The sequence below is a fragment of the Peromyscus eremicus genome, chromosome 2 (genome assembly GCF_949786415.1).
Source record: "Peromyscus eremicus chromosome 2, PerEre_H2_v1, whole genome shotgun sequence".
Lineage (NCBI taxonomy): Eukaryota > Metazoa > Chordata > Mammalia > Rodentia > Cricetidae > Peromyscus > Peromyscus eremicus.
Window position 1 is genome coordinate 149,686,603 of NC_081417.1, and position 13,262 is coordinate 149,699,864.

The 13,262-nt window shown below is 49.7% G+C and overlaps 1 protein-coding gene across 1 annotated transcript in view; it reads right to left on the reverse strand.

Moving 5' to 3' along the window:
* Vwa5b1 (von Willebrand factor A domain containing 5B1) overlaps positions 1 to 13,262 on the reverse strand; it is a 52,296-nt gene that overhangs the window by 22,649 nt on the left and 16,385 nt on the right. The window contains exons 7-11 of the mRNA XM_059255271.1: positions 12,684 to 12,808; positions 7,981 to 8,157; positions 2,920 to 3,030; positions 766 to 968; positions 160 to 274 (exon numbers count right to left, since the gene is read on the reverse strand). Of these exons, the coding sequence (XP_059111254.1) occupies positions 160 to 274; positions 766 to 968; positions 2,920 to 3,030; positions 7,981 to 8,157; positions 12,684 to 12,808 (731 nt within the window). The remainder of the gene's footprint in view (positions 1 to 159; positions 275 to 765; positions 969 to 2,919; positions 3,031 to 7,980; positions 8,158 to 12,683; positions 12,809 to 13,262) is intronic.

The window sequence follows — 13,262 nt, forward strand, 5'->3', positions numbered from 1 at the left end:
TTAGCATTTTAAAAAGGAGAGAATCAGAGGACCAAAGTGTGGCTGTGATTAGTTCAACAGCCGGGCATAGAGCTCAGATTTGGGGCGACATCTCAACTTCACCCTCTCTGGGCTGCGGATGCTGCAGGACTGGGAGATACTGGAGGGCCCTCGGTGTACCTTTGGCTGCAGCCGCTCCCCCTCCGTCAGGAACTCCGCACTGCCCTTGGATACAGACGCCAGCCCTTTCACCAGTCTGTAGCAGACACTGGGTCCAATTCCAAAACTATAGCACCTGGAGGACAGGGACAAGGAGGAAGCTCTGTATCATTGTCCCCAGTGGGATAAGAAGACAGAGCCTGGCCCAGCAGAGGCAGCATAGAGATGGCTCTGTCTTCAGGCAAAAGCCTGGGGAGAAGGAGGAGCTATCATGAAACACACACACACACACACACACACACACACACACACACACACACACGCACGCATGCTGCACGCATGCACACTACAATCAACTCCCAGTAGGCACTGGCAGCAGTCTCTCCTTAAGCTGTACTTGGACTTGCATGCTGAGCTGTGGACAACCCACCCCTCCTCACCTTATGAGAGGTTAAAAAAAAAAAAAAAAGGAAACATGAAAAGCATCACTCAGCATCCTGGGAACAAAGCATTCTGGGAAATGTAGGTGCTATCCTCTCCCTCTGGCACAGTGCACACTTTGTTCTGATTTGGGTTCCCTGGGACAGCCTGGGGTAATCGGGCCCTAGACCTGCAGGCTGGGCTGACCTGGTAGAAGAGGCATGATTCCGCACCAGCTCCAGAACCTTCCCCGTGTTGCTCACAGCCCCATCCGTGAACAGGAAGAGGAGCCTTGGGTGACCCTGGTGCACTGGCTGCCGGAAGATCCACTTGAGAGGGGAGAGGATGTTGGTGCTGCCCATGTCAGCCCGTATTCTTTGGATGCAGTTACATGCCATGGCCAAGTTCTCCTGCAGGGAAGGACCATGGCAGGGCAGACAGCTCCTAGGTTCACCACGTGGCATGGAGCTTCCTGAGGATGAACTCTGTTCTCTGGCTCTTAGTTCAGCTACACCCCTGCCCACTCATGGGGAAATGTCAACCATTTGCAAAATAATGAAAATATTGTCGTTTGTAGATTCGTCTTTAGAAATACAAGAATTTTGAGCTCTTAATTCCTCAGCACAAATAAAGCTCCCTGCCTGGTAAGGGAAGCAGGTGACATGGAGGAAAGAACACAGTACTGGACGTCTTCAGACACGAACACTGAATCCGACTCTGGCACCGACTCCTGTGACACTTGGAGAAGACGCTTGCTTCTCCAGCTTGGGCTTCAGGTTCCTGTCCTTCTAGACCAACCTCATGGGGATAGGAATCAGACTCTGGCACCAACTCCCATGACACTTTAATTACTGGCATCAGGTAGATGGTATTACAGTAGGAGTTGATTCCCTCTGGATACTGTCTCCTGCCCCTGGCTTAGGAAGATTCTCTTCCTATAACCATGTTTGGAGGGACTTAGACAGAAGGGTCTACTGAGGTTGGCGATGTGGTTCAATTGGTAGCTCACCTAGCACACAGGCAAGCCCTGAGTCCCACTCTCAATCCCATATAAACAAGGTGTGCTGGAGTATGCCTGTAATCCACTCCGGAGGTAGAGGCAGGAGGGCCACTACATCAAGATTATCCTTAACTACATAGTGAGTTGGAATCAGCCTAGACTATGCAAAACCCTATCTTAAAAAAATAGTAGTAATGGTCAATATTGTCAATATCAAGTCTTATGATAAATATGTAGCTTTGAATTCATGCCCAGGGGACAGGCAAGATGCATAGGAAATCTATAAGCCGAATGACTAAATAGAAAAACATGGGGGCCATGGAAAGGCCAGCTTCCAGGCTTCATAAATAAATCCCACACTGTGTGTGTCCTGGGCCAGGCGGTTGTTAAAGTGATGTCACAGATGGACATTTTCTGGCATGAAAATGTGTTCCTGATAGACTAGGAAAGCAGATCCTGTCACAGTATGGAGGACCTAATCCCCGTCTTGGAAATGTGCGTAAACTCACAGAAGGTGACCTGGAACTTCTTTATCAGTTTTGTTTTTGTCTGACTGACATCATCAAGGGAGATTTAAACATTTTTTTTCCTTTTGATTATCTAGATCTAAAAATTAACAATAAGCAGACATTCTAATTCTTGCTTGTTTGAGACAGGGCATCATGTAGCCCAGGTTAGCCTCAAACTCACTATGTAGCTGAGGCTGACCTTGAACCATTCTCCTGCTTCCACCTTTCCAGGGCTGGGATCGCAAACATGTGTCACCACCCCTGCCTCAACATGTATTTCTCTTTCATTTTAAAAATTCATCCTTTACTTTTAGTAGTAAGTAGCCAATAATGTTCCTCCCCTTCCTCCTTCCTCACTTCCGCCTCTCCTTCCCCCCCCTTCTCAGTTCTGGGTAGAGCGCCCCAGTTCTGCTGCTGGGGCCAGAGTCCTTCTGTCCCAAATAGCAGCTACGCCTTAGCCTTGTAAGGACGCCCACCGCCACTTCCACAGCCACTAGGCCATTTAATTGTTCTGTCTTTCACCCTTCATTTCTGTAGCTCAGCCTTGGAGGAACCCACAGTCTTCAAGAGATAGGGGCTGTGGTGGGTGGCAGCCCATGGGCATGACAGATGTGTCCCCTGTCCTGCTCTCCGTGCCCACTTTCTTACAGACATTATTGGGAGGGCAGATTTCTGAAGGCATTAGCAAACATGGTTTTGTTTTCATCTGCTGCCCCAGCTGTGGTCTGGGCTCTCCCTGGGTAGGCAGCATCTGAGGCATGTCCCCAGCATGACCTCTTGGCTGATCCCTCCCCCTCCCCCTGCTCACCACTGCCCATCACCCACCCAGGCCCAGACTTGCCCTCTCCTTACCTCATTGTAGATCTGACTGGAAGTAAAGACTGTCTTAAATGTGGATCCAAAACCAATGATATTGAAGAGACAGGCTGGCCTGAGGCTCTTAAGGGCCACCAACATGGCCTCCTGCTGGGCAAGAAAAAGGATTCTCAGGGTTCTGACAGGGAAGACTGCCATTTCCGGCGTGGAGCCACCTTCACAGGGACCTACCACCTTCTCTGCACCCAGCGCTCCTTCTCCATGTATCATAAAATGTGCTGCTCCTGACCAGAGGCTGACCGTCAAAGCTATCAGCATGTTTCCTCACCCATGCAGCAGGCCTGACTCATCAAAGCCACTCTGCAATGGCCTGGGAGTTCCCCATCACCTCTTGCTGACTTTGAGAGGTGAGAAGAGCAGGGTCTGCCCATGCCCCTCTGCCAAAGCAAACTTGACATTGAGGGGAGGTCACATTGTTGATCCAATGGTGTTTGGCCCCCATCCAAGGCCCCTGCATCAGCGTCATCCTGTCATTAACCAGTGACAGATCCCCAAGGAGGTCTCTTTAGCTCTCTTTTATTAGATGCAAATGATATACTTCATTTGCTTTGCTAATCAGCCTCAGCAGCAGGTCCATTGTTATCCCCATTCTACAGATGAGAAGCCCGACAATGCACAGAGCAGGCAAATGATTGGTTGAGAGCATCCAGTTAGTAAACAGTGCAGCAAGGATTCAATTTTGCCTCTTGGCCTTCTAAGTCTGAACATTAGAGATCCCTACCTTCTGTAGCTACGCACCATCTGGAGACTGTGATAAAAGTGCTAAATATAGTAGTGTGGGGCTGGAGAGATGAAGAGTATTTTCTCTGCAAATATGAGGGCCTAAGTTCAAATCCCCAGCACCAAATAATAAGCTGAGTGAGGCTGTGGGTACCTGTAACCCTAGCATTGGTGGGTGGAGACAGGGGCATCATGAGAAACAGCTGGCCAGCCAACCTAGTTGAAAAGGTGAGCTTCAGGTTCAGGGAGAGACCCTGTATTAAAGGCACAAGGTAGAGAATGATAAGGAAACAACGGACTTAATATTCTGCTCTGGTTTCTACAAGCATGAGCATGGGCGCATGAACTTGCGATCTCACATACATGCAACACACACACACAAGAAAGGAAGGAAGGAAGGAGAGAGAGAGAGAGAGAGAGACAGATATAGAGAGAGATGGGGAGAGAGACAGAGGGAGAGAAAGAGAGAAAGAGAAAATAGGGGGAAATCAATGAGGCTGGGTATGGTGGCACATGTCCCAAATCTCGGCACTGGGAATTTGAAGGCAGGGGAGTTATCAGTGCATGGCCAGCCTGGGCTATGTAGGAACTTCCAGGCCAGACTGAGCTACATATCTCAACTCTAAACCAAAATATAGAAAGGAAGCAAAGCAGTGGGTGTGACAGTGGGAAGGAAAAGTGACAATGATGACCATGCGGTGATCAGTACCCGCCGCTAGGATGTGCCACCATAGTGTTAAGCAGCTTCAACTAACAATCACACTCAATCACTATCACCTGAATTATAGCACAGAGGGGCGGTGATACCTTCCCGTTATTCACTTGACTTTGGGTCTGCCTGACCCTTGGCAGGTCACAGAGGAAACAGTAAGTGGAGTCGTTACCAAGACAATGAGTTCTGTATTAGTACTAATGGCCCTATTTTGTGGGAAGGGGATGGAGGCTCAGGAGAGCTGAGGCATTGTTCTGGGTCATAAAACCTGGGAGTCTGACTTTGGTTTTCATAAATCCAGCTCTGGGTCTGCCCAGATGGCACTTGCTGCCAATCCCTAGGACCCATCTGGTGGAAGGAGAGAAATGAATCCCACAAGTTGTCCCCTGACATCCACACCCCCCCTAGAATGTCCACAAAATAAATAAAATATAATAAAAAGAAAAAATCCCCCACTACAGCTCTGAAGTCTTCATTTGTGTTGGCTGTGCCTCAGCACAGAGGCGGAAATGAAAGGTCTCCCCTTTACTCCCATATAATATATTTATGCTCCCCATTCCCTAACATCTCAGCATAGTTTCAGGGAAACAGACCATAATACACTAAAATATAGAAGCAAACATTGCCAGTTGATTCTGGCAACTGCCACAACATACAGCCTTCTAAGCGCGACAGCCCTGCAGCCCTCCTCTGTCCCCTCTGCAAACACTCACATTAAATGCTTCCATTAATGTCCCCGCTGCCTCTCTGCACTGCCCATGTCAATACAGCCAGTGTCTCTACAAAAGAAGTCAATATCTGCTTTTTTTCATTAGCCACTAATGCATATTCCTGTTGGCAGGAGACTCTGCAGATCCGTACAGATCGTCTCGACTCACACCTATTAGAATTCTAAAGCTCTGCTTTTGGCAGCAAATGGGGGCTGAAGAATGAGAGCAGCTGCCGGAAATTAAATTGCCTGAACTTTCCCCTTTGGCGTGGGCTGTTTGGATTTCTACCCCATGCCTTCTCCCTAAGCCTTGCTTTCCCTAAAAGTTCTACCCAATGGACCATAATGAGTGACTCACACATCCCCACCCCCCACCAGCCTTTTCCTTGGCAAGGCTTTCCCCGAGTAATTTCTGTGCCTTTCTCTGAAAGGGTCATGCTTAGCTGAGTGGATTGCACCAGCACAGAGCCATTTGTGAAGGGATGACCTTGAGCCCAGAGAGTGAAACTAGAAAAAAGCAAGGGGAGACTCCACAGGGAAAGGAGACTGAAGGAGGGACCAGAGAAAGTCACTGTCAGAGATTGCTGAAGTGGTAAAGGTGGAGAGGGCTTCAGCTAATGAAGTGGATTCCTGCTCATAAACAATTTCATTTTAACGATAATAACTTTCTGGAGTGCTTGCGTGAGGAAGACACAGAGACTCAGTCCAGGCTTAGCAGGGAAAGGATGAATGAAGGCCACAATTGAGAATCAGTTTGTCCAAAACTACATAGCAATTGTGACAGAATTGATTGTGGACCCCGGGATTGCTCCTTCAACCATGCCATGCAGCAGAAATGACATATGTAAACAAGAGAGCTTTGTAAAGCCAGAGGGCATGGCTCACTCCTCATAAGCAGTGTATGAGAAACCAGCATAGATCTGGAAGGCTCAGGTCCCCCACCAGCCCTGTGATACTCAGAAAAGCATTTCACCACTTAAGAATTCAGTTTCCTTACCCTTGAAATGAGGGACAGGGTATGAAATGCTCTCCAAAGACTGTTTTAGGTTTACAATGCTAGTCTTAGGTGATCAAGGGGGTGTTTCAATGTGAGTATGGAAGGGGATGTAGAGAGCCACACTATCCGGAAGTACACTTCAGCACTCCAGAACCTTGGACAGCTCCCCACTTGCCTCCGGAAGCCTCTTGGCTCTCATCTATGATGCTTCTGCCTTACTCAAGACTAGGAGGGACTAAGAGGACTAGGAGATTGCTGGCCTCATGGATTCCACCTAAGTTCTCCTCTCCTTGCTGAGTCTGTTGCTCTGGAAACAAGAGCTTGCCCCGTGGGCAAGGTAAGGAGGAAGAATGGAATCTCCGTGGCAGGAAAGCCCACTCTTTTCTGGTTCCCCTTCTCTCATTCTCCTGAGCTACAATCCATTCCTCAAACCAATAAATAGAATGGGGGGGTGTTACGTAGAAGTGAAGAGCTAGGCCACATGGGGACAGATGAGGGCGAGACAGTTCTTTCCCTTAATGAGTTCATAACTCCAGATGGGGAGACAGACACCTGCAGAAGTCACAATAAAAGGGAACATTGGATAACTTCATAACAAGCTTAATGATTTACAAGCAGGAAAGAGGGGCTTCGTGGTGTGTGAAGAGGGTGCTATCATTTTGCTGTATTTTTTTTTTTTTTTTTTGAGCTTCCTAAGCAGGGAGACCAAACCAAACTCTCAGGCCTTCTGACTGGCTATCAAGCCAGCACGCCACACTTGACTGTGAGCTCTGGGAGGATATTGAGTATGTTAGCATCTTGGGTGTTTTTTTCTTTTCTTCCTAAGATGACTTTGCCCACCATTAGTCATTTGGGAGAAAGAATAAATGTTTTTGTTTTTGTGTGTATGCATACATGTGTGCATATGCCCATGGAAACCAGATGACAACCTTGGGCATTGTTCTCAAGGCCTGCCACTGAACTGGAGCCAGCTTGCTAGGCTGACTGGCCAGTGAGCCACACAGGTCCACCCGTCTCTGCCTCCCAGTGCCGAGATTACAAGTGTGCACCACCACAACTGGAAACTTCTTTTAGACATGAATTCTGGGAATCTAATTCAAGTCCTTCTAAGCATTTACTGAGTTGGCTACTACCCAGAGCAAATCCAATCTTTTTTCTTTTCTTTTTTTGGTTTTTCGAGAAAGAGTTTGTCTGTGTTGTTTTGGTACCTGTCCTGGATCTCGCTCTGTAGACCAGGCTGGCCTTGAACTCACTGAGATCCGCCTGGCTCTGCCTCCTGAGTGCTGGGATTAAAGGTGTGCACCACTGCCACTTGGCAAATCCAATCTTTTCTATTGGGTTCTACAAACAGGTGGCAGGGGCCAGGTCCTGTGTCTCTGTGATGTTGGACAGGGGTGGGGGTGGGGTGGTATAGTCAGGCAACCATTGGTTTATGTGAGTTGTGTGATCTTGGGTAGGTGAATACAACTCTCAAGAACCATTTTTCTCGTGTGGAAATGGTGGCAAGAGCAGTCTCTTAAGATAATTGGATTAAACACCAACAGGCACTTTGAGGGGCTAGCCCAGTATCCCACACATTCCAGGCTCCCAGCACATGTACAATTCTCCCCCATGCCCTCTTTCTGTGCCCCTTCCCACTCAGGACCTAAGAGGGTGCTTAGCCCAGGTCAGGCTTGCAGAACAAGTTTGCAGAAAGTGAAGTACCTCGCTTGTAAACGGACAGCTTCTCTACTTCTGTTCCCGTCACTTCGACGGGTTTATTTTGGGAACAAATTGAGTTAAAGTGTCTCTGCTTAAACTGATTTCGATCAAGTGGCTTCTTGGAACAGAGAGTCCTCTGGGAGCACAGCTGATGTACTTGAGCCCTGGCTCCCGGGGGCAGGGTCCCACACACAGTACCTTGACACACTGGATGCTGGTCCTGCTCACGCTGCTGCTCCTGTCGACAAGGAAGAGGAACTCCCCATGGGTCTTCCTCAGGTTGGGCTGCACAGACTGGAGGTCAGGACAGAAGTTGAGCATGATGACTGAGTGGTGGGGGATGTCTTTGTGGAGACGCTTCCGGATGACTTCTGTCTGGAGGAGAAGGGAACACTTTTGGATTTGGTAGGGTGTAGCTGTTTCCTCCTAGCTAAAACATTTCCTCCCATGGGAGGGAGGCTCCTTAAGACCCAGGAAGAAGATTAAACTTACAAGGTGTGGGAAGTCCACACAAGTCACAGGTCTCAGTGGGTTCCTGAAACCTACAGGATTCACAAGGCACCTGCCTGGGATTCTAGAAGCAGTATTAACTGCTGGGAAGAAGAGACTCTTCAATATGCCCAAGTTTTTCAGGGAGCTCCAGGGATGCAGCTTTGTGGAGTCATTACTCATGCTCAGTTGGGCTGTTTATTGAGGTAGCTTTTGAGTCGATCATGCTCCTGTAAGTAACCCCATACTCACGGGTTCACTCATTTACATGGAGTCATTTCTTTAGTCCATTGTTGGTGGCCTATCTTGGGTGCACAGACAGTTGTTCACATCACCCCAGAAGAAGTCATACAACACTTGGGCAATTGAGGGATCCTGGGGATTCATGTTGGTCCTCCCATCACTCACCAAGCATCAATGAGTTTTTACTCTATGCCAAAATCTTCCAGGCTGGCTGCCCCTGGCTCCTGTGCTTGCTACAAGATAACAGGTGGCAGCAGAAGGCGCAGCTTTTCATGCTTCTGAGTTTGAGCCCCGACTCCAACGCCATCCAACCATGTGGTATCAGGTAAGCCCTTCCTCTGGGTGTCTCCTCACATGGACAGTGGGGTGCAAACATTCACCACTCATGGTGGTTGTGAGGATGAGTTACATTAGCACATAGGAGGGGGGAACCCCCTCACTGAATAATGATCTTTCATGTTCACAGTGGATCTAAGCCCCTCTCTGGCTCTCCTTGGTCAAGAGCTTGGTTCCCTCGGCTTACTGGATCCCCTCTAGTGGTAAATTGCCCCTTCTTCACATTTTTCATGTTTGGAAAGCCTTCCCCACCCTTCCACATGGATATACTTGCTTAGTCTCCTCATGCATGAAATGAGCACATGTGCATGCCCCGTGGAGTTGTCATGTGGATGGGATGTCACACCTGTGATGATGGCCGCCTGGCAGAGTCAATGCCATTATTGTTGCTATGGCTGCTCTTGCCTGTCCTGGAAGATTCGGGCACTTCTCATACTGAATGCAGCATCTGCTCTGCTCTCTGCCTCCCCTCTAGCTACTGGGCCTCATCCTCGTCTCTTGTATGACCAGGGATTCCTGTGGTGTTCTGTTAGGTAATGGATCAGTGAATTCAGTCTTTCTTTTTCTATCTTATCTCTGTGTGTGTGTGTGTGTGTGTGTGTGTGTGTGTGTGTGTGTGTGTGTGTATGCACACGGAGGCCAGAGATCAGCTTTGAGTGACTTCCTCAATTGCCCTCCACCTTAGCTTTTGAGACAGGATCTCTCACTGAACTTGGACATCACTCATTCAAGTGGACTGACTGGTCAGAAAATCACAGGGATCCCCCTGTGTGTGCCTCCCCAGGGCTGGGATCACAGGCCTGTGACCTCTGTGTGCCTGGCTTTTATGTGGGTTCGGGTGATGGGGCTCAGGCTTCATGCTTACATGGCAGGCATTTGACTGCCAACCTTTCAGTAGCTCACTTTCTATTTTGTTTATTTGTTTCTACGTTGATGTATTGTTATTATTGTTGCATGTGTATGTGCATACAAGGGTGTACGTGTGGAGGTCAGAGGATAACTTGGAGAAATCAGTTTTCTTCTTCTGCCATGTTGGTTCTGGGGATTAAACTTAGCTTGTCAGGCAGTGCCCTTGTCCCCTGGCCTTTTATTTTTATTCGGGTTTGGGGCCTGCCCCAGCCTACCTGCCACTGCAGAACCCTTCTTCTGACTCTCCACTCATCTCTTTCTGAACTGGATGTGTTTCCGCCATCCCCACTCCCTCCACCCCAGGATGTCTGCATCCACCAGTCTCTCCGTGTCTGTTTTTCATTCCACCCTTATCCCCTCTCAATCTTAACAGTGGGCGTCAGCACTCATCCTGTGCTCACATAACACAGCATAGTGGTTGTCCCCAGTGTTCCTCTCTTCCCGACCCCTCCCAGCGGCTCACACTCCTTACCTAATGGACACCTGAACTTGTCCTGTTTGCTGTCTCTGTGGCATTGGGGGCACAAGTTTGGGGCAGGCTTTTCTCTTGCCTCCACAGACACTTCTTGCTGTCTCCTTTTTCCTCCCTGGGGTCCCTGCACACACAGCAGCCAGCAACAGCTTCCCCCAAAACTCTAAGGCATAGAGCTTAAGCTGTGCTTTTTTTGTTGTTTTGTTTTGTTTTGTTTTTTGAGACAGGGTTTCTCTGTGTAGTTTTGGTGCCTGTCCTGGATCTCACTCTGTAGACCAGGCTGACCTCGAACTCACAGAGATCTGCCTGGCTCCGCTTCCCGAGTGCTGGGATTAAAGGCGTGCACCACCTCTGCCTGGCTAAGCTATGCTTTATGAAGCCCAGGTGTCTGTCCCCTGCTGGGCTCTGAATGCTTCAGCCACACCCTGCTATTCTGTTTGCAGTTCTGGTGCATGTGCTTCCAGCCAGCTCCTCTCTCCTCGTGGGCCTTCTGCAAGCCAGATCTTGCTCTCAGATAGGCGTCTGCTTGGCACTTGCCTAAAGAGCACCTGCCATCATATTACCTCATCCTACTTCTCCCCTGGTCTCAACCCCTCTCCCAATCTTGCTCACTTGCTGGTCTTCCTGTTCTAGGATATAAGCTCCTTGAGCAAAGGAATATGTCCTTTCCAGAGCTGTTTTTCTAGTACCGAGAAAGAGCCTGGCATTGGTTGGGCATTTAGCGTTTGCTGAATGAATAAAAGAGACAATGGATCTTTCTCTCTCTCCAGCCCCCGCCCCTCTCTGTGTGTGTCTTGTCTGTTACTGACCTCTCTGTGGGTCATTTTGCTTAGCTTGTTTCAATTTCTTTTCTCTTTGGACCTCCATCTCCTCCATTCGGTGTCCTGCCCTTTCTTTGCTTAATCAGCTACGGACAGTTCATCACCCATCCTTCCCGGGTGACGCTCGCCTTCTGGATGTCCCTGACCTGATGACTTCTTTCCCACCTGTGGATCCCACTCTCCTGCCCACCTAGAGCCCCGTTTGCCAAAAGGCCACTGCCCAGCTTGGCTTTTTGGATGACAGAGCCCGGAGCAGAAACAGCCAACTCTGCCAGCCACAGGAGCTCCTTCCAGCAACCTGATTCTGCCTTTCAGAGGGACGAATGGGTGCTTGGCTCCGGATTCCCTAATGGCTCCTCCAGCTGCCATTATCCAATTACAATAAACTCATCACTTCTGAGCAGCTGCGTCCTGATCACTGTCCTCCTCAGAGCTCCGTGAGAATACAGGCTATTTGCATAACTAACCCAAGGTGGTAAATTAATTCTCATTTGCACAGGGGTCCCAGAGCTAATTGATTTAAGGTCTGATAGCTAGGACAGCCATTTCCAGGCTTGGGTGTGTGTGTGTGTGTGACCCTCTCCACACCATCATTTGTTCTGGGAGCTCGGTGGCCCCTCTGGCATGCCATGTTTGCCCTCATCTTTGGGACCTAGCTCAACTTCCCCTTCTAGCAAATTCATCTGCAAGAAAGTGTCCGCCTCCCTCTGTAAGCACACTGATGACATTAAGCCCCTACATCTCCCCAGCAGGGGTTTCCACTGGGTCTCCCACAGTGGGCTTGGCGCAAGCAGTTAGGTGACGCATGTTTTCCTGTCCATTTCCCTTCTCACTGCCCTGTACCAGCAAGGGCAGAGAGAAAGTGAGGAACAGTTCGTCACCACTGCACTGTACCCCACTCCAGGAGCCTTACCAGTCCTCTAGCCCTGATACCCCCAGATCTAACTCTAGAGGTAACATTGGACACTAGACCTCAGGCTACTTAGCAGCAAATGAGCTGATAGAAAGAGACGTGCCATCACACTGAAACTTGACATTCAGGGTATGCGCTGTGTGGGGGACCATGTGTGGAGGAGAGATCACTAGGCTCAGCATGCTGCTGTGGGTTCAGCACCCTCTCCCCTGCCCTCCTACAGTCAGTACCTCTTTAACCCTTCAGTGTCGGGGCTGGGGAAGGGCAAAGGGAAAGGACCTTTGACCTGCTTTCCTGGCCCTCTTCCATCCATTTTGTAGCAGATAGTGAGGACTCCAGGCAGAGGAAGAACAGGGAGCCTGTTTAGCAGACTGAGGCCCAGGAGGTGAAGAGGGAGCTGTAGGGCCAGAGTGGCCTGGAGGAATACGGCCAAGAGGGCATCTGTAGCTGTGAGTTCTGCTAGGCTAAGGAATGCTGGAGGGTGCTAGAAGAAGCAGACCTGGCTGGGATGACTGCTGCGTTGGGGAGTCTACTCCTGCCTCCCTTGTGGTGTCTGGGACCCCGGAAGGAAACACCTCTCACTTCTTGTCCAGATCCTGCCACCAACCTAGGGTATGACCTCGGAGGAGTCATGCCCTCCACTTCAGGCTCAGAGGCCTCAACGGCTCAGTGAGACCAAGCCCCCAGTACCACCCAGCTCTGCCGCCTGTGGCTTCACCTTCCGCTCGGCGCTGCTGTCCTTCTTGGTCCCCCTGATGAAATCTGCTTTGCCTTTCAAGTGCTGGTCGAACTCCCCCAGGGTCATGTCCCCTTTCTCCACCAGGACATGTGGCATGTGGGGCTCTGCACAAACGAGATCAACACTTAGCATCTGTCTGGGTGAGAGGGGCGCGGCAGGGACTGGAGTCTAGGGACCATTTCTTCATGGGGGGTGGGGTGGGTTCTGAATTGGAGAAGAGGGTGACATCCCTGAATGTGTGAAGCAGCAGGGGCCAGGGGAAGACTCTTCAGCAGAGGAAGCCCTAGCACCACCTTCTTTCCATGGACCTCAGTTACAGAAAATGGACTGAGGCTGAGCCAATGCCTATGGCATCTTTTCAGGGCGTCTTTTCATGTTATGAGTTTTTAAGGAGGCAAAGAATTACTTGAAGAGTTTCTAGAAAGTGTCACAGCACTCTGCTCAGCCAGCCTAAGGGTTCAAGGCCTCTCAGGCAGGTGATACCTGGGGCTGGGAATTTTCTGGATAGAGACAGATTTCCCTGGGGGCAAGCATCTGGTCTCTTCCCCATCTCCCACA